The 22,382-nt window shown below is 30.7% G+C and overlaps 1 protein-coding gene across 1 annotated transcript; it reads right to left on the bottom strand.

The window, feature by feature from the left end:
- Positions 1–259: 259 nt before the first annotated feature.
- On the bottom strand, positions 260–22,369 carry LOC123006587 (syndecan). The gene is made up of 4 exons (XM_044401175.1): positions 22,188–22,369; positions 2,133–2,292; positions 1,885–2,082; positions 260–1,829 (listed from the first exon to the last, which is right to left on the bottom strand). Exons 1-4 carry the CDS (start codon positions 22,251–22,253, stop codon positions 1,660–1,662), a joined length of 594 nt encoding a protein of 197 aa, XP_044257110.1. The 5' UTR covers positions 22,254–22,369; the 3' UTR covers positions 260–1,659.
- Positions 22,370–22,382: the final 13 nt, after the last annotated feature.

Below are 22,382 nucleotides of genomic sequence, written 5' to 3' on the forward strand. Positions count from 1 at the left end.
AATTCAAAATGAGGTTTATGCATTTTGATTATTACAAAATTGATTGGTCTATCATGGTTTTTGTAAATTTTTTTCTTTTTTTATTATTGCACTCCACTGTTTGGACAAGGATGTACTTACTTACTTTACACTTTGATTCTGCTCACGTGCGTGTTTTCTTTCATACCTTGCTTTTTATGGAGGTTTATGACAAAATAAACAGTTAAAAACGGGTTTTCTTGTAGAGGTGATAAATAATCGGTAAAAGGAGAGACCAATATTCAGATTTCTTTTATTTACAACTGGATTGTACACATTTGAGTATGTAAACATGATGTTGCTACCACTGAAATCCAAAGTTACAATTTAAACTCAAAAATGCGCACATATGCTATTTCAAAACAGACCTGATATTTCCTAAGTAGGTTTAATAATGGTATTTGCAGTCACTGTTTCAGGTTCACACCAAGTTTATTTACATTGAATGTTATTATTAAACCTACTTATAACATCGTGCATACATACTTGTTTCATTTATTCTATTCAATACTATACAATTGTTATTGAAGAGCTATATCATGTATAATAAAAAATGTTATTGAAGTAGTAAAGATATATAATTCACATTATATAATATTTCTCCCGAAACAACATAAATGGTTAAATAAATATAAAAACAAATTAATTATGTTATAATTATGTATAATAGTATGCAGTGCTGGTGTATATTGTAAACTATATAATTATCATTCTTAATAGCTGCAATGCCTACTATTATATTTACACTATGTGACCTGCAGAGCAACATGTATTGGCAAAAAAGAAAATGGAAAAGTCGGCAGTTACTTCCCAATGCTGACTTTTCCATTTCCACTGCAGGAAGTTACAAAGCTCATCATTATAAATATAATTAAATAATAAAAGTAAAAGCTACAATATCGTAACAAGTTTTTTTCTTATGAAAGAGGAATGTAACAAAGTTCAATCAACTGTTTTTCTATGAGCATATGCAAAATCCTGCGTTACATATCAATCCATCGTTCATTACTAATTTCTATGTGGGTTATTTAGTCATTTCTTTTATTACTTTAATTATTACTATATTAAATAGGTACCTTTAAGTATAGTTTGAGCATATAGTACGATAAAGACAATAATATCATGCATTCCCAGTCAAAGTAATATAAAATGACATGAATTTAAGTGTAACGAAAAGCTGTTTGTTACTTTGTACTATACACCCAAAAGATAAAAATGGACGAAAAACATTTAGTGTTTTTGTTTGTTTGATACATTTATATATACACATTCCACTGTAAATGCGATGAATGAACTAACAACTTTCAGACATTTATTTTAGAAACAATGAACCCCATTACACATTAGCTGTTCACTCACGTCATTGGCAGTTTTTGCATTAGACCGAATCTTATTAAAAATTCCTCAATAGTTTTATAAAAAATAAATTTACTGAAAAAAATTACTGAGAAAAAAAAGACAGTTACGTATCCAAACGCGTCAGATTATTATTAAAATGTGCGTTTTATTAATGAGTATGGTTTGTAAACGTTATTTGACATGAAGCTGCACTACAATCAGAGATTCAGTCCCTAGCGTGTCCTTCAGGCTAACCCACCGCAGATCGTTACGTTAAGTCAGTCCCTAATTAAAACACTACTTTCAGGCGTAGAACTCCTTATTGTTTCCCCTACTATATGAAGTAGTTGTTGGCGATTGTTTCGGTTCACCTAAAGCGTACGAGCCTTCGTCTTTTTTACGCATCCTATACACGATGAACATCACCACTAATATAGCGCACAAAAGACCGACCACTGCGCCACCAATAACAGCTGAAACAAGTCACAATTCGAATCAAAAATCCCCCCAGCATTCCCAAAAACTCACCCGCCAAAATTCCCGGTTGAGCAAAGAATGAGGTATGGCGGTCTTCCGTTTTTCGGTTCATGGTCACTTCCGGATTATTGGTGGGGCTCGGTGGTGCTGGCTCAGATTCGATCTTCGGTCTTTGCTCGACGATCACGTCGCGGTCTGAGGTGTCGAGGTTGTTCCTCGGGAAGCCGCTATCTGGATCAGAATGCACATCTAGAAAAGGAAAATTACTGATGGAAATATCACCAACTAAGGAAACTCACTCGAATTAAACGTAACTTGTGGTTTTAAAGGCGTGTCTTCGTCGTCTGGTCCGAACCCAGACCCGCTCGATTCCAGGTCATGGGTCACCTCGCCGATCCCGCTTCCTTCGATGTCGGCATCGTCGGTGAATGTAATGTCACTGTTGCGCGGACCGCTGCCCTACAATAAAAAAACAACTGTCAAAAACCAATTCTGAGACCAAAACAAATGAAACGTGCATCGGGCGGCACCTTGTGGCCAATTTATCTCCCGGAACTAATTCATCAGTGACTTATTTGTTTTAATCGGGTGCTGCTTGACATCAAACCAAAAGAAAAATCATTAGAAAACACATCGTGAGCAATAAATATCGAAAGATATTTAATGTTGTTACTCACTTGATGCAGTTATTTCTAACTGAAGATAATTTTAAGGACAAATTTTCTAAATATGACTGTTTTCCCCGTTACAACCTTAGCAATACTGCAGGATGAGGTGCGAATGGCGGCCAGAAGGCAGGACTAATCAATAATTGTCTGCGCTGCTTTTGCAGCATCCGTTCGCTTTACCCCTAACAGGGCCGTACTATGTGCAATTTTTGTATAACAAAACAAAACCACTGACAACCAATTATTCCACTAATTGGAAAAACATCTGTTTACTGCGTAAGCACTATCTCTTCAGAAGCGATAAATTTACATTCTTTTATTTTTACGATACATTTCCATATTTAATAGTTTTGGACTGCTTTGTTAAAAAGACATACTTTACACACGTATTTTAAGTATTATTTTCAAAGTATTTAATTTGTATACCAATAAATAAATGATAAAATATACACCCCACAAAAATTATTATTAAAGAAAAATTCGCACTTCATCATCATGTTTTGGAAACTATTTTCAAACAGTTACACAATTTCCCACGTTTCCAAGCCACCCTTTTAATTTGGATAATCAACTACAATTAGATAAATTAATGGTATGATTTACCTGCCTGTTCCATTAATATTTTAAGTGCAGTAAGAGCCATTAAATTTGTACTATTTTATCAGTGTTCACAATATGACAATGCAGCGTTTGTTTTTATAAAAGACAATTTATTTCTCTTTCATTTTTACATATTTGAATTGTCATTTCAAAAATTAAATTATTTTTTAGGAGACCGTTTACATTGACAATTTCACAAGGTTTTTCCTTATTTCCAGACGCTTGTTTCTTACTAGAACGATTTTTTCTAGGATTCAGTTTCTAATTATGTGAATCTTTCTCTTTTTTATCACGTAAAAAATAAAATACGCATAGAATATATATACTATATCTTACATCATATTTAAGACGGAATCAAACTCAACCATGGTCCCGTTTAGTCGGAAGACTGAATTAACAGTAAGATTCGACACTTTTTGCTACAGTTGCACGACCCTTGTTTTCAGCAGGACACACATACAAACCTTTCAATTTGGGCAACGGCAACGGTGTCTTTTGCAATTTTATATTCTTCTTTAAAAGATTATATTAATGCTGTGGGTTTTATGCATGTCGTCTTTTTATATTTACAATGCATGCTGTATTTAATCTTCCAAGAACATCCCAGAATTTTGCCTCGTACTAAAGAAAATTTTCATACGTCTTCAGTTCTGGCATAAGTTTTACTAAAAGACGTTTTTCACAAGAAGTGGACACCGCTCTGTTGAAAGATATCTTAAATGGCTTTCAAAAACAGCTCTTTTTCATTTTTATATTAGTGTAAGAAGTAAATCATTAATTACTTACTACTGTTTATAATGAAGTCAAGATACGCTAGATTTTTTTTCTTCTTTCTAGACCCGATATGTTTTGGAGATTCATTTCCAGAGACAGTTACCCAGTCTTTTATTATTATATTCTATTATATTTCATTATATATTTCATACAAAAATATTAACATTAATTATTATTTTAAAGAAGTTGTTTTAATTATTAGAGCATTTTTTTCGAAAGAATTCCGAATTTTAGTTTTTAGTTTCGCTAAAAAGAAATACAAAATGAGGCTACTGCTAATTTTTCCATTTGCATTTCCAGCTTCCATTTTCAGCTTTTCCTAGTCCTAAAAAATGCCTACGTTAATAGGATAATTATTTCACCTACTGTATTTTTAATACTGTATGTTTATGTAATAAAAGCATAAAATCTGGCTTCTTGCCAATTTTTACCTCCCAGCGGAGCAACTACAATATATACTGTCCTACAGTAGGTCTTCCATTTTCAAATTTTTCCCATTTCTAAAAAATGCCTTTAAATTGGAACAATAAAACATAAATATTAGCGGAATAATTAAATAATTAGGTAAAAGTACCTGCCTACTGCAATACTTATATAATGCAAATACAAAATAGGCTAGTGCCAATTTTTGCCTTTCGGCAAGCAGCCACAGCCTAACACTATTTCACAAATCTTCCCTTCTCCGGAAACATCCTTTATATATGTAATAATTAAGCAAATAAATTAATGGTATTAATTTACCTACTTTCGTGCTTCCTATTTTAAAACAAACAGCACAACCTTTTTGAGACAAACGAATATAAGACGTTCTTCACTTTCATAGGGGAGGAAAAACCCTAACTTCAAAAATTCTAATTTTTGCCTTTCGGCAAGCAGCCACAGCCTAACACTATTTCACAGATCTTCCCTTCTTCCGAAACATCCTTTAATGTATGTAATAATTAAGCAAATAAATGAATGGTATTATTTTACCTACTTTAGTGCTTCCTATTTTAAAACAATCAGCACAACCTTTTTGAGACAAACGAATATAAAACGTTCTTCACTTTCATAGTGGAGGAAAAACCCTAATTTCAAAAATTCTAATATATTGAATTATACAACAAACAACGAATTTTTACCTGTCAAGTTTCCGAGCCTGTTGCTTAAAAATTACATATTTTTACAAGGAACATACACCACCAAACTTCCTATATTTGCCATATACTGTGCCGTAGAAGTTTTTCCACGTTTCGAAAAACTAGAATTTAGGTAGAAAAATTCACAGTATTTTTTTGTACATTTCTGAACTTATTTTTTTATATTTTAATTAAAAACACATGCCTTAAGGCAGTCTTCCTTCCTTAAGGATATAACGATAAATTAATGGTCTATTTTACCTGTTTGTTTCGATAGTTTTTGTAAGAAAAACGTGTTTTACATGGAACAGCGCGACCATTTTGAGACAAACGAATATAAAACGTTCTCCTTCACTTTAAATATTTAAGGGAAGATGGATCATCTTTCTAAAACTAATGTATAAAATCAAAACAAATAGATAAACGGTATAATTATTTTACTTGTCGCAAGTATATTTCTCCTTTCATACTGAATAAATGTCAGTTTTCTTTTTTTGTCATTGTACCTAACTTTAATTTGGAAAACGTTTTCTCATCGAATTATCTTATCTATTTTTACAAGAAGCAGACACCACCATGTCTTCTAAATACTGATCAGTGTGGACTCTTCTCATTTTTAACTACCCTTCGGGTATCAATAAATCAAATAGATTAACACTATGACCTCGTTCCCTATTTATTTTTCTCTACAACGTTTTATTTAAAAAAAATGAGCTTTTTAAATTAATTAAAAAGACTTACTTCAACAATTTTTGAGCCTGCTGTTTTGTGTGAAAAACGTTTTACAAGGAACAACACCCTAATAAAAAAATTCCAACGCTTCACACTTGTGGAAAATTTCTAAAAACTCTATTTTTTTAAATTTGTTTATAGATAACATAATTATTTTACCTTTAGGACCAATTATGATTTTTAATAATAAAAATGTAGGCCCGCTGCACATCATTTTTGCCTTTAGGCAAAAAACAGCCACACCTTATTTATTATAAGTGTTCCACTGTAAGGTTTTTCCAAGACCATTTTTCAATAATAATAAAAACTCTTCTATCTAAATCAACAATTTTTGAGCTTGTTGCTTAGAAGGAAGCACCACATCACACCCTGTTTTCAAAAACTAATTTGTAAAATGATAAATTACATGAGTTATTAGTATTTTACCTGTTGTAAAAAAAAATATAATTTTTCCAGCTGGTGTTTAAAAAAATATACACCACAAACAAACTTCATTTTTTGGGATATTGTTCCGCAATGTTTCCCTCAAGGCATAGATACCAACTCTTTCGAAGAATATCCTTAAAAGGCTCTCTTTTCTGCTTCTTTTTTTCTTTCTTTCCTTTGGTGGAAAAAACACATAATTATTAGAGATATGGATAATTGCATATTTATTCAACTGTATTCATGTATTCATTAATACAGTAAAATCAGTCTATATATATTTGTTTTTAACATTGCCAAGTTTAATTTTACAACACTTAGCTATCCAACAACAAATAATGAATCGTCTTTAATTACATTTATATCTACAGACGTATTTATTGTTTATTTACATACATGATTAGAATATTCCTGATACACCAAGAAAACTGATATTCCATTACAAAACCACGCAAATATACTGGAAAACTGATAAATTACAGGCCCTATTATAACCTATAAATCTGAGTGGCGTGGTTAGGTTAGGAAAAAGAAGTGCACGCCATCACGCTACGCAAATGCGAACTACTTGCTATTTTGCCGAAACTAATGCAATTTGAACTATTCTCAAGCGATTTGGGTACCGCATACTCAAATGTCATCAATTTTAACTGTCAAATATAATAATAAATTCAATTTAAAGAGCGCTCAATAGAAAAAAGATAAAAAAACCGTGTTACAATCTCTAATTGTAATACTCTATAACCAACGCCACTCGTGACTCGCATCACAATAATGAAAGTGTTTGTGACACTTGTTTTTTGATATACTATTGAAAAATTGTAAAACATTTTGTATTACCAACACTCTCATTATCATGAATTATGTTCAATGAATTATTAATTTATTGTATTAAATTTGAACGAATATTTTTTTTCATCCTGAAAATACTCAACTTATCATGTCACAACAATTTCCACATTACGAAAGTATTTATTTAAACATTGATTTTTCGACCCAAGTAATAGATCTAATTGTTGGATCTAATTGTTGATCTAAATCGATTAGATATTTCCTAAACAAACAGTGAAAAAATTCCTCATGCACGATAACAAATGACCGACACTTCCATTTGTATGTATGTAACAATACACGAATATTTCAATATTTCTATTTCCAACAAATATTTTTTACACTGTGAAAGTCATAAATTTGGGTCGTTTAGAATAAACCAAGCAAGAAGCGCAAATATTTTTCAAGTAAATCAGAGCTTCATAATAGAACAAACATTCTAATATTTATGTCAGAAATGACAAATGAGAATCAAATTTCTTCAAGTCAATAACGGAAGTTAATAAGAGTAGTAAATCTTTTGCGGTTCGTCGTCTAACCGCAAAAGTGGTTCCGAATCTAAAAGCGGCATCTCTGGAAATAAATTAATTCTAATTTGCTACTTGATTCCGATTTTCTGATTCATGTGAGGCTATCATGAGTAAAACTTATTATCGAATTTGGAAATTCAAGTGAACCGACGGAATTTATGTATCGCATTGTCCATTCCAAAGCTGGAATGTTAGGGGGGATAACATTAGAACTAGACCTTGTAGGAACTCAACTCTGTGACATGTACTTTTGAAAACTTCAAGTATTTCTAGTTAAGTCAGTGAATGTAAAAGCTGACACGTTGAGAATTTCCGATTCGAGCGATCAGTGAAAATAAAAGACAAAAAAGAAGAGTGATACGGGTCGTACAAAGCGATGTCGTTGTTTGGGGTAATCTAGTGACAACGGGAGTAATTAGTTCTACCTTTGCTACCGAGGATTCCGAATGGGGAATATCAACAGAATTCATTGTGTTGATGATATGATAATGTATGAAATAGCGCCGATCCGACAAGGGACCAACATTTAATTAAAACGCAGAAAACCTGTTGAAATTATTCGAAATGATAATGACACAAAACGATCCACCTTTTTACTCACAATAATTAATTAAATTGTGGACCAGCCAATTTAGGCTTTTTGTTCAATTTTCAAAATATGCATCTGAGTACGCCAGCATAAGACTTATAATCAAACTCACTCAATATGTATTATAAATATTATAATTTTTGTTTTTCAAGTCTTCTCAACGAAATAAAAAAAACTAAAACAGTTTGAAGAGAAAAAAGTAATTCAAGCAATAACAGCATTATAACAAAGTCAACATGTTGTAAGGCTAACAACAATAATAATAATAATAATAATGATAATAATAATATGTGTTAAGCACAATCGTTTCTCTTTATTTTAAAAACTTTTTGCAGAAACATCCATATGAGTAATTTTTTGTTTGACTATTAATTAAAGAATAATCACAGAGGACAATGTTAGAAACATTATCAGGTTTTGAAATTCAACGGCTCTAGCACTACTGAAACCGTTACCCATTTTTCTTACAATTTTAAATAAATAGGCAGTGCGCAAATTGAATTTTATTTATTTAAAAGCCTCTATTCGGGACTGACTTTATTAACATTTATAACTGATATAGTAGTACCTGAATTATATAAGGGTGAAGTACCCAAATTTTCATTCGAAAACGTCTGCATTTTATTGTTCAAATAGATATTTTGGCGTGGCAATAAAATTTTATTTTGTGACCTGGAGTGGAATTAGTTTACAGAGTTGGTACGTTTCCAGGAAAATAAATTTTGTTGTGTGTTTCAAACACAACAACTATTTTTTTTTTATAAGAAGATATCACTGTTCCTCTTGCCAAACCGCTTCAAATCTGATTAGTGATTAAAAAACTTCAAAATTGATAAAATAAAATAACTGTCTGGTAGACGGATTGAAAAATTAACGACGATGAAATGTAACATCAGCGTTTTCTATTTTTTAATATTTCACTCTGTTAAAATATTGAGTCGAAGGCGCAAGCTACATCCGATGTCTAACTTGATAAAATAGAAGCGATAACATCTATCGATTTAGGCGAAAATTCGCCATCGTGTCGAATGAGAATTTTACCTATATTTTGTAAAATTTTTCATGTCGTGTTCATTTTGAATAAAAGAATTTGAGTGAAAGGGGGTGAAGAAATGTATCTGATTTTGACCGTGCAAACATATAAAAGAGCTCCGCTTGAAGCGACAATTAAACTGTCATATACATGGTGATAAAAGAACATCAGTTTCTAAATAAAAAAAGAGCAATGGAAAAGGATTTTTTATTCAAGTTTTGAATAAAATCCACCTGAATGTGCGATGAATGAGTGTTTTTTATTGCCAAGTTAAAACTTTTATACCAAGATTTTTATGTTTACTGAGGAAAAATCTCCTTTAAGTGTATTGCATGTTTATGGAAGTTTTAGACACTGAATCAACTTTTATTTACATGTTTTGATGTCGTCGAATTGAAAATGCGTTGCAAAACTACTCCTTGAAGTTGATAGAGGGTATGTACATAAGTGTGAGCGATATTTATAATCTACAATAAAATATTATCTTGACACTGTATTACAATATAAACGAAGACTATTATTTCCAGAAGAAAAAACGAATTTTTACTCTAATTCAAGCAATCAATAGATTGCTTTAATTAAGTAAATATACTTAATGCAAATGTTCAAATATTGTCTGTCAAGGTTAGAAAATATTTGTGGCTACAACTCTTGACTGTGCTCATTTCAATTTACACTACTGATTCGGATGTGTCATCATACATATTAAACAATAGAACCATTTTTGTCCAGCTTGCAACTATCAAAAATATTTTATAATGACATTTTGGACAGGAAGTGGCATTGTTGGTTTCACTCTGTTTCAAGACTACGTTTCAGATCGGTGCATTTTATTTCGTGGACTCTCATTTAATACTTCTAAGCACCCAAAAGATTAAAACTCAAATCCGATTAAATATACGGAAAGATTTTAACGTTGGTTGAACTGATACATGTTTCATTTGCTAAAGGTGAATTCAAGATGGGGCATTATATAATCAGAGACTTTCTTTTGTCTTGCCATCTTATATCGTAAGCTTGTTTGTGAAAATTCCATTGTTATAATCATAATTTGATTAAAAGTTTTGATATAATTGAAGCTCTTTTGGTAATTAATCACGTGATGCGAAATAAATACGCGACAGGAATTACTACATAAATAATTTTAATAGAGCAAAATCGTTTTGTAAAAAATCTACAATTATATCAGTCCCACATTCTATCTCTGGGTAAATATTTATCTATGTTTTATGTAAACGTCAACTATCTGATCTAATCCAAGTGGGAAGATACTACGCACCTTACGTGCAACATGTGATTATATGAAAAATTATAATTTTTTTATTGGACGCAACTGTACCTAAGGTTTGTCTCGTCTTTGTGAACGAATCTTTTAAAAAAACAAAGATGCAATACTCGACAGCTGAAGAATTTTGACTAACCATTGGACCCTAATTCGAGTACCTCCCGTTATTTTATGACAGTCTATTACCTGCTTGTGTTTGCTACCTGCTTTTTACATTTTTCTAAAGTTTGTCAAAAGATGCATTTGTTTCTCTTCGGAAACTATTATTTATGACTGAATGCTCACGAATGTTTTGCGACAACCAAGGATGATTTCATTTTGTGACAAATGTTTAAGACAAACCATTTATGGAGGTTGCATTACAGTAACAAATTCGAGCATTTGTCACGAATAAAATAAGATTAAAACTTGGTGGAACAAGGTTAGCTGAAACTGACACGAGTTAGTGTTGTAACAAGTGTAATTGGTTTCAGAATTAATTACAACTAACTTGCAAACCGATACTTGTATTGGTCACATTTTACAATCGTGAGAATCTCGACTCCGAAAATGAAGAAGAAATAAATAAAATCAATTTTTCACTTGTTTTTAAAACAACAAAAGATATACATTTCACATAAGGCTTTAATTTTGTTTCAATACTATTTTAAAAAGCTTTTGACAAATCTCATCACAGGTGATAAAATGAAAATGTTTAAAAATTCCAGTTTTGCATTTCATTCAATTCAGGGTAAAAAATCTGAAACTGAAATGATTGATATTCATAAAACGTTCCAGGATAGCCAACACAAACCATAAAACTAAAATCAACAACAAAATGATATTTATAAAAATTTTGATTTTTATGAGTTGAAATAAAAACGTTTACTCAAAATGCTCTTTAAACGTGGCCTTTGAAAATAAAACGTATGTTGTATTGAGTGGTATATAAGAATAGAATGAGATTAGTTTCTGATAATAAGGAGTCTTTATGATGATGGTAACAATAACATAGAGATAATATTAATTAAAAGATTGCTCTATCTCTCGCTAATAATATAAAATAAATAGAAATTACGTAAAAATTGTTACAATCAACGTTATAAAAGTAAGTAAACAAAATGAAAATGTTATTGGAGTTCACGGGTGCGGCTGTCGATTTCAATTTGCGACGTCGAATCTATTTTATCATTTCGGTTGGACAACTTCATAAAAAGTTTCATTACTTTTTAAAATGGAAAAATGCGGTTGTGAATTAAATAAAACGATAAAAACCAATAACGTTTTTATTATTACTGAAATTCTCCAACCACTAAATCAAAAAATATATATAATTTTGAATCTTGCATTTTATTAGAGTTGGAATTAAGAGTCTAACTTGGGACGTATAAACTTCCAGAAAATGAAACATTATTTAGATACGTAGTCTTGAACTTCAGACAATTTCTATTATCATGCTTATCGAAATGAAATACTCCTTTTATGAAATAATTAAAATGCCTACTTAGAATTCTTTACAAATTAAAACCGAAAAATCTGTCTGCAATTGTAATATTTCCACTGGCAAACAAATACTGAATCACAAAGCAAAACTTTTTCAAGTCTGTCAAACTTTTATGAAAAACAATTTCCAAGACGAGATTAAAAATACGTACTTATATTAAATACTTTATAAAATTTTCAGAACCCTTGTAATGTACGCAATCCACGGTGTGTATTTCTCTTTATATTTTCCCTACAACAAATAATCTTGTCAAAATTAAAATTCCTTCAGAAATTATTAAATTTTCTTGAAATTGACGTTAATTTAGTTTTTTACTATGTTTTGTGTCCAGATGTTTGTTGTTAATCCACTTTCGCGGAGTTCGAAAGCTCTGAAATAAGATCTAATTTTCGGCGAGATTTCCTTGTAACCCCTATATCTCTCAAGATATCTTAAGACGATTCTGGTAGCCATTAATCAGAAGGCCCGGTTTTAATTAAACACAGTTGTAATTTACAGCAAGGATAACCCTTTCAAACCACACATTACGAAATAATTTGTGAGGAATTAAAAAGGATCCGAGTTTAGATTATATGTATGTACACGGTGTTATGTTTAACCAATGGTAATGGTACATACGTATAATTTTTTCTAAAATTATCTCGCCATTTTGTTTACCATTACACTAGTCATAGTGAAATAAAAAGTGTTCCATATGGTTTAAAATCATCTTTATTTAGACTAGTTGTGTTACAGTTTCATGATTCATTCTTAAGCCATGTGGATTAAGATGAAAAAATTCAATGTTTAAAGCAACAAAGTTGCAAAAGGAGGGTTTTGCATGGATAAAATGCATAAACCGGTGGGTTTTATGTCATAGCTCCAATTCCAACAGTAATGGTATTTAAACTGCAAATTTATTTCAGTTTCCAGTAGTCTGAAAATTTCCACATTGTACACCTATCCATTTGCATTAATTATATATTTTAAGAGAACAGGGAATGGAAATAACATTTTAGCCATACAGAAAATTTACGATCGGTATCAAGATCACTTGGGATTACTTAAACTCGATTTGTTATGTTGTTGAGTCTCTTGCGATTTGTATTTTTTGAAGTTTAGGGACGAAAAATGGGTAGAGAAATTTTTTTGAAGTGGTGTTATGCAAATTGGGAATTCACTCGATAAAAATACTTTCGATTACCTTGCTTGTCTCGTTTTCAACGGCAATGAAAATTTACATGAACTGAGAAACAAGTTTAAATCATATTACGTCTTTTATGTAAATTTTCAACGAATATATTCGACGTTGCCTTAAAGATTATTCGAAATGACAATAGACTGACATTAATTACCGCTATCATTGATTAAAAGAGATGAACAAATCGTCGAGAAAATTAAATTTCATTAACCTCGGTTTGGAAGAATAAGTACAAGTCTCGGTAAATACGTACTTCGGTAAAAGTTTGTGTGTAATTTCCGTTGATTATAATCATCGATAAATTTACTTTCAAAGTGTGTTCCAAGAAATTTTCCGATGACAGGGTGGAAAGCTGGGTCCCAACTTTGTAATTAAACTAAAACACTTCGACAACTGATCTCTGACTAGTTAAACATTTAATAAAATCGAAGTCACGGAACATAAACTAACGTAATTCTGTTAATAATCCAAACTTAAACAGACAATGAAATTAATAGCTTCTCTGTAGATAAACATCCTTACAGCAAATTTCTATTCCAAACACATCAAAATCTGCGAGATACGAAATCATAAATATTTTGAAAATCACTAACTACGATTTTTTGCCAGATTACCATTAAACAAAAAATAGACTCCAAGTACTCTTAAATTTCAAACATAAAGTCTGAAGTTATTCGTAAATGAATTTTCATCACGTCTTCTGAATTATTCAAAATTAAACCTTTTTAATGCACCATACCGTTTACCTGGCTTATTTCTAATTATTTCCTCAAAGTATGTACATTTTACGCGTAAAATTACTAACATAATCTATTTTACTTTGGAAAGAAAAAAAGAAACAAAAATCGGAACGATTTTACTTTTCGTAACTCCGAAACAAATCGATTTGAACAAATTTTTATTTAATTATTCAGAATGTGATTGTATTTAAATCAGATTTTTCACCCAACCGCCAAATGCAAATTTGTAAAATATTAAACCGTACTAAATTCTTGACAAACTTCAAATAAAGTATGAATAGTGGTCGTCAGAATGTACCGTATGTGCAGTTAAGTATGACAATCAAAAACGTTAGATTACATTTTATTTGATCTTGAAGATTTACAATTGTTATTATTAACTTTCCCTAGATCAGACAATATGCAAATTGTCGATGCTTTTTCAAACGTAAATAACACCCAGAACATGACTTCCCGCGGATGCTTATTTATATAATAAAAAAAACATTACATCATAACTACTGTATCTGAATAATTTAAGATTAATTTGACAGAATAAACTCGTTAACACATTTTTTGGATTTAAATTGTTAACAACAGTTCTACTAACAAATTAATTACGTTAGTGATTACATCTGATTTGAAACAAATTAACAGATTTATTAAATTAATAATGACCGTTATGTTCATGCCATTATAAGTTTTACGATTTTTCATCCATTGTAGTTCCATTAGATCAAACAAAATTGCGTCAAAAATGTGCTGATGAGAAAAGTTTAAGCCGTTACAACCACCACGAACTAGATACGAAATTTTATATTCTTTAGGATGTCACATCATCTTCTCTTTAGAACAGCCAAAAGATTGATTAAATTACATCTCAAAAACGGATTTACAAATTAATAAAGAATTTAAAATTTCATTAGCGGGGGATATACATGTATCGATCCTGAAACTTATTACAAACCGAAGAAAAAAATCTAATAATCGTGTTGAAATTATAAGCACCACTCCAATAATTCTGACGTTCATATATCAAGCATGAAACACGCGTTTTTGTAGAACAAATCTTTCGTTCCAACACTCAAATTCTGGGTTATTGGTGTTCCAGTAATTTATAGTTTAGTAGATATGCATACACAAAACTTGCCGGCGAAATATTTCGAGCGACGATTACATTAAAAAATATACCATTTTATAAATAAACCACTACATTAGTTCGTTATGGAGATTACTTTAATCGATCGATTATTGCTAATTTAAGTTATTAAGTGGAGAATTGTTAAGTAGAAACGTGACCGTAATAACATATTCAGATTGGAAAAATGCCTCATTCTAATAAATGCAAATTTAAGAAAATTTACCATAAAAATTAAATTAAATAGCCTAATTGTTAATCGGAAGCGACTGCTAGTTTAAATAAAATTATTATTTGTATACAAAATCAACAATTTTATGGTTATTTGTTTTTTATGCACCATAGAACACGATTTCGCGATTTCGATCGAATTCGCTGTAGCTTCCTTTTTATTTAACTAAAATAATTTCTCTAAATGAAAGTACGAAATGCAAAAAGCAATATTTTAATCATGCTTCACATAAATGATGACTAATCATATGAGTGGCCTGTATCAAAATAATTACATTAATTAATTGTATCAGTCAATTTGGATAATTAAGTAGCATTTCTTGGAACGCTGTGTTAATTGCCAAAATTAGATGCTTAATTGTTTTAAAACAAATCACTATCAAACAAAAAATATTCATTCATAGAAAACGTTTAACTTCTAATCGTAATTTACATGTTGCAAAATCAGTTTTGTCGAATCGGTTTTGCAAGATTTTGATATTTTCCGATACAATGCCGCATCATGATCAACGACTATCATCGAAATGTATGCAGGCGTAGGCTACATTTTTATTGTAAAAAATGTGCATTTGCAGCTCCATGTGGTCAAGTCACGTGACGGTACCATATGTAAGAAGAATGAGTTCATGTAATTGGGCGGGCGGATTGGGTAATTTGGTAAAATTTCTCAAAAATATCGGACCACCTGCTCGAATATTTTTCTGATATCACCTACATTTTATATATATGAAATCGTCCACACATTTAATTAAGTTAATTAAAACGAAATTGCTATGTGCCTCATGATAAAGATGAGAAGGGAACAAAGGAAGAGGAAAGATAAAACTAAGGTGATCGAGTTTGAAAGGGAAGCATCTCTAGTAATATGATGTTGAAATAAATGGTCCAAGCAGAGGCATGATGTATAGAGGGAGTATCTGGTAAATGATGATCGTTAGGAAATTAATATCAACCCACACTAATTATATTTGCTTCCACACGTTTGCTTTTATTAAACAAAATTTCAAGAGATCGAACAGTTCCCTTGTTGTAAACAGAATGTTCAACTTATGTAAGGTGTTAAGAGATATACGGTTAGTAGGTCATCACAAATGGTAAGGATGTTCGACCTACGCGGGCATGTTTTCAGGTAGTTTTAAGTATGTGCCATCGGCCATCACAAGAACACACACCTAGTACGGAAATGCATTTCTCAATCAAAATTTGCAATATGCAAGTTATCTCCACGACTAAGATGGAGGTAATTTCAAATTTCAAAGCAAATAACAAACTAAGAGATAAATGTAATAATGATAAATTTTATGGTCCTACGGAAAATAACTTCGCTTTGACTTTGACGTTTATACTGATTAGGGAATCTAGGACTTGACACATTAATAACAGTCACAATTATTAAATAAAAAACTTTCACCTGAGCACAAAAATATAAATAAATCTTAAAACTAAAAATAAATTGAGGAAAACAAATGATTTCAAGAATATTTAAAGATCATTGAACCATGTACTTGCATACGAACCGGTAACCCTCTATTTTAAACAGATAATATGCTTAAACAAATTTACTCAAAATATATATTTGAGCCATATAATTTATCATTCAAAAAGGGGTTAAGGACATTTTAATTTTTCTCTTTCTGGAAAAAAAAAATCACGTTATGTATTTTTCACCTAATTTGATAAAATTCGATAAACCAGAATAGATATGTGACAAGAGCTGTTTACGTTTATTTGAACATTTTATCTTGTATTTTTTAACTGCTACAATGATGTTACATTTTAATGATAATTTTGTACGAAAATCTTAAAATAAGCATAAAATTTAAAAGAATGCCACCGTCTTTAGTAATGCATCAATGTAAGTAAATTAAATTTGCCTCTTAATTAAATCGATTGCTTTCTGGAATAATAATTATATGAAGCAGTAAAGAGCGGTTTTAGTAATCACATCCACGTAGAACATATTTAATAAATTCAAGAAACTTCACTTGGTATCAGAGAATAACACATTTATATGTAAATGACACTCCGTGCTTGATAAAGGAAGTTAATCGGAACTTAACTTTTTAATCACGCAACAGGTACTTTGCTTACCCCCTCATACAAAAATTACGACATCCACATGCAAATTTTTATTCATTCAATAATTTATTTTATCTTACAACCTAAATTTAAAAATGACAACGAATTTGTAAGAATTATTTATAAATGACAAGTTTATCGCGGATGATTATTTGGAAATAAAAACTCATCTGCCATTTGCTATCAAATTATAGTTGGGATCATAAGTTAAAAGTGTAAAATAATAATTCAAAACATAAATAATGATTTAATTCATGGGCCGGACTGTAAAATACTTATTACAGTTAGATAAACTTCTAAGAAACTGCCTATAAACAACTTCTGAAAGATAACTGAGAAAAAATACGCAACATTGCGGAATTTCGTATTGACATCACCAAACCAAACCAAAATATCAAAGCCAATTTAAAGAAAATAAATAAACAAGAATTTTTTGAACATAGCGTCATTATGATTACGTCTGTACATACTACATATGCGGTAGGTACTCACTTATAAATAGGTATAAGTTTCTTCCGTTTACGTCAACGACTAACAGTATCCGCATCCGTTCTTTCAAATTCAAAAGTAAATTTACAATTTTTTTATTAAATTGTAACGATAAACAAGTTAAAATATAAACGTCATAAAATTCCCAGAAATCAGAAAAATAAAGCAATTAGAATAAACACAACCAGAACAAATAAATAATGAATGCACTTTGATTGTATGAAGATGTCCCATGTCAATTTAGATTTTACAACTTCATACAAGCCGAGAAGTAAAGTTTAGTCACAATTTAAAATTTATTCATTGTGGAATTCAGTGAAATTCATGCCAAAAAGTTTAAGAAAATCATTGGAAACATGGAATTAAAACATCTATTTTTTTTACGATTCGCGTATTATTTTGCACGACGGTGCCGGAGTCCTATTTTAACTTCCATTTTCAAGGCTACACTGTACGTATTTGGAAAAATTAAACTACATTGAAGTTGTTTAAAAATATCAAAGTGCATTCACAGACAGTGTAATTAAGAATGATTCATTCCAAACGAATTAAAAAATCCTTTGATCCTCTTGCTTTAACTTATATAATTTTCATCTGTTTTTAAAACAGTCAAATTCGTATTGAACGCACAAAAATAACTAAAATGCAAACTGTATAGAACTTATTATTAATCTGTAATTATATTTAACGTTCATAAAACAAAGCTGTCATTATAAATAATGACGTTCGTAGTTATCCAATAATAATAATCGATATCTCCCAAATTCGAAATTAATAATTCAATGGCAATTATTTGGTTTTAAGTAATAGTGAAAAAATGCCTATACATAATATAATGTTTAAATTTTATATGATCTAGAAATGCCAGTTTTACATGTTAAAACAAGGATAATTCATTTGAGCAAGGTGTGTGTTGGCAATAAATATGATGTTCTAACAATTTTGTGAATTTGGTGAACAGTAAGATTGCAATTTTACCAGTGCATTTTTTCAATGCTTATTTCATAATAAGTCCATTCCATAAGCTGCTGAAGGTACTTTCAACAGCTTTCCACCCAGACACAAAATGACAGTTAAAAATCCTTCACAGACTCCTTTGAGGTTTCTCTATTCCTGTTAATGGAAAAGTAGCATTTACTATAGTCTGCCATGGTAATATTTTTGCGGTGACGTAATAAAGGAAGAGTATACGTGGTGATTCACACAAAGTGCAACAAAGCACTCTTAAGAGAACCGAAAAAAGGGCATATCCTATTTGTGTAAATTGCCATTATTGGTAAATTTGCTTGTTACTACTTGCTATATTTCAATTTGGTTTTAAATGACATTGATGAATAACACTTCAAACAATATGAATTGCTATCAAATATGTTGTTTATTAAATACAGAGTCGGCGGGAACAGTAACCAAACTAAGTATTGATTCAGATTTGTGGATGGGAAAGTCCGTCTACACCAATACAGATAACTAATTTCAAAAAACTTGCGTCACTTAAAAATCACCGGAATTGCGAGTCATTTGTTTTGTTTTAGATAGGCTACTTATTTTTGATCACATTTTTAGTAAGTTTTTTGATAAAAATTAAATTTGTTGGCAAGAATCTTACTTAGGTGACTAAATAAGTAAACATCCAATTGATACCGCGCCTTGTATGAAAACAACGTAATATCAACAACAGTAGAAACAATGTACGATTTCTTGTATTAACGGAAATGAAAACTCTTTGTAGTTAAAATGACAGCAATGTCGCAATCGAAGTATCGATCATTTTTATTCGAACCACCCAAAAAGCAAAGTTACAGTAGAAGTAAACAATAAACATACCACCCGCACATTCTAAAGTAACCATTTCCAAAAATACCTCACAAATAAACAGCGTTTCACTCGTTATACCCTAACAAAATTTTTGTTCTTTACCTTAGAAACACAAATGTCCTTGATTATAATAAAAGAGTACAGTGAACAATAAAAATAATGATAAATCGCGGGGTCTTAGTGTCATCGGCGAAACAAAGTTCCTTTAATCTCTAGCAAGGGCATTACCGAGCAAAAATGAAAATCTCTCTCTCAACGTATCGCATAAATCAAAAAATATTAACAAATTATGGATTTATCACTTAGTTAAAAACAATTCAATTTTAATAAAAGTTTTAATTGTTACAGGATGGACACATTCGAATTATTTATGACCTGAACTGACACGGTACTGCTAAAATATTCATTGATGCAAAAATAGCCTTCATACACCGCTTTCATTTTAATGAAACAATTTTAATGGTAAATGTGTTACGTAAGCAATTATGATTTTTTTTAAATTGACTTCACCCCGATTCAAGGGGATAAAATCAACAAAGGTGTGACTAAATTGAATGCAGCCAACATAGGTTTAACAATCTATAAACAATAATCTGGTATTCAGTATAAATAAACAATATATTCGATGATCCCTTCCCGATTTATTTAATCACAAAACACTTAAAATTCGTAATAAATATCCCAACATGAGATAACACAGATTTTAGTAATAAATATGCATTATCGATGCTAATCGAATTTATTAAGCTTAATGCTAACTACAGGAGCCTGACATAAAAGTGATAATAAACTATCCCATGCAGTTAAGTCCGTTTTAATTACGATTTAATAAATGAATAAATAGGATGAAATATTCATTTAACTAAATTACAACCTGACAGCATGCTTTATCGTCCACCACATTAAACTGAAATTACTCCACTGCCAATTCGCCAATTTATGCACTAAATAAATACTGACTTTTTCAACTATAATCCGTAAATCCCCTACATTCCGATTTTAAAACTGACCAATACAGTTTTCTCTCAGAACAGCGAAAAGGTTTTGAGTGAAAAACATATTTATTTAATGCGGTTTTTGGTTTGCTATCAATAAAGTAACGACACGACCTGTTATGGATATTTATCTCATCGCCAATAGCTGTAAAATCTCCATTGACGACGAAACCTGAACTTCTCACAAAAATCATGATACGTATTTCTAACAAAAAACCTTCGCTAAAGGGTTCTAGGCGTATTTTCCCGAAAAATAATACAAATCCGTGACAAAGATAGGTGGCCACCGATTTTGCTGAGACAAATCTAAAGCGATCCACATAGTCTCATGCAAAACTGTATCATTTGAGAAAGAAAATAAAATGATTTAATCAGAGTGTATGAATAATTGTGTCTATACGAGAACACTCCTTGATGTATTAATAGAAATGAAAACAATTTCTTTACTTTAGTCACGAAAATCAGATTGTGCAAAAATGAATCGCGGAGTTTAAATACCACGAACCACCAGTACATTACATCTCAAATTAACAAACCTCACCCAAATTTCTCTTAAAAGCAAATTAGTGGAATAGAAGAGATAAGTAAATTACCTACAAAGGTGAAAATCTTAACAGAGGGTGTTTGTTATGATCTCCCTTGCGATACATCATTAAAACCTCTTTTGACAGATTTTACAGCATCACAATTTGCTTTAATTTTAAATATACATTTCCAGACTGCGGAAATTAAATAAGAATATTTATGCACGTTACAAATGAATACCCTTCGTTAGGAAAAATTTCTCGGAATTAAAATGTCTAACATACAATTCCAACTTGTAATTCTATTTAATTATCCCTAATTTCTCTTAAATGTCATTGTTGCAATTAAAAATTATGAAAACAAAATATAACAAGTTGGATATAAATCTTAAAACAAGTTTTTACGCATCATTTCTTCCATTTACTATATTTATAAATAATTTATAAGTGTGATTATTTTAAATTACGTAAAAAGCAGTCTTTGTCAAAACGTTTAGTGTTAGCTTAATTTATGGAATTAATGTGGTATGCACTTAAATATCTCTTCAATTTTGCAATGGTTGTAACAAGAGGCTTCATTTAGTTTTAATGGAATGTTTCATTAGAAGTAATTAATTATGCAAAATGTTTATCAATGACAAAGTCCTTGTATTTGTACATGTGTGTTGATTGATTTTTGTTAATGTTGGAGGATTCTTTCTATAAATTCGCGATATTTATGATTCGTAGAAAAGGAAGAAGTTTTATTTATGATCTTGTAAAATGATTTATTTAGCTGACTAATAAAAGTTGGCATTAAATTAAAATCAGTAAAGCTGCGTAAACAAAATACCATCTGCAAAAACGATGATTTTTCTTGAAAAGCAAATGCCGTCAGTCCGTAAAATCGGAATTATTGATAGATACAATGTAAACATTTTCGTGTACGTCTCGTCATTGTTATTAATTTGCGTTTGTGAATATTAACATAAATATATTTCACGTAGTGTAAAAAAACCGCAGCAATGCAACCGATTTGGCCAAAGAAAAAACTTCTTGAAGGCTTGACCGAGCTCCAGGATTTAAGACAGCAAGTTTAGGCCCCGAACGAGTAGGAATGATGAACATTTGTAACTTACCTGTGCTGCTGTCGCAAATCCAAAGAGGATTGCACAACATAGTAAAGAACATATCCTTAAATACATCACTAAAAACAGTTTTTACTAGTCGAATTAACTCGACTATTTGTTTTTATTTCTGTAACTTAATATGGCACGGTTACCCCACAGCAAGCAACAAACGCATACAGTGCACTAGCTGATCAATGAGAAATA

Source organism: Tribolium madens, unplaced genomic scaffold (genome assembly GCF_015345945.1).
Source record: "Tribolium madens isolate multiple individuals breed KSU strain unplaced genomic scaffold, Tmad_KSU_1.1 Scaffold_2;HRSCAF=44;Tcas5.2_LGX, whole genome shotgun sequence".
Lineage (NCBI taxonomy): Eukaryota > Metazoa > Arthropoda > Insecta > Coleoptera > Tenebrionidae > Tribolium > Tribolium madens.

Excerpts from the sequence above, each read along its gene's own strand:
- LOC123006587 (XM_044401175.1), bottom strand. The coding sequence starts at position 22,253 with ATGTATTTAAGGATATGTTCTTTACTATGTTGTGCAATCCTCTTTGGA. Across the intron at positions 2,293-22,187 it reads GATTTGCGACAGCAGCACAG|GGCAGCGGTCCGCGCAACAG; the intron begins GTAAGTTACAAA and ends TTTTTATTGTAG. Across the intron at positions 2,083-2,132 it reads ACAAGTTACGTTTAATTCGA|ATGTGCATTCTGATCCAGAT; the intron begins GTGAGTTTCCTT and ends TTCCTTTTCTAG.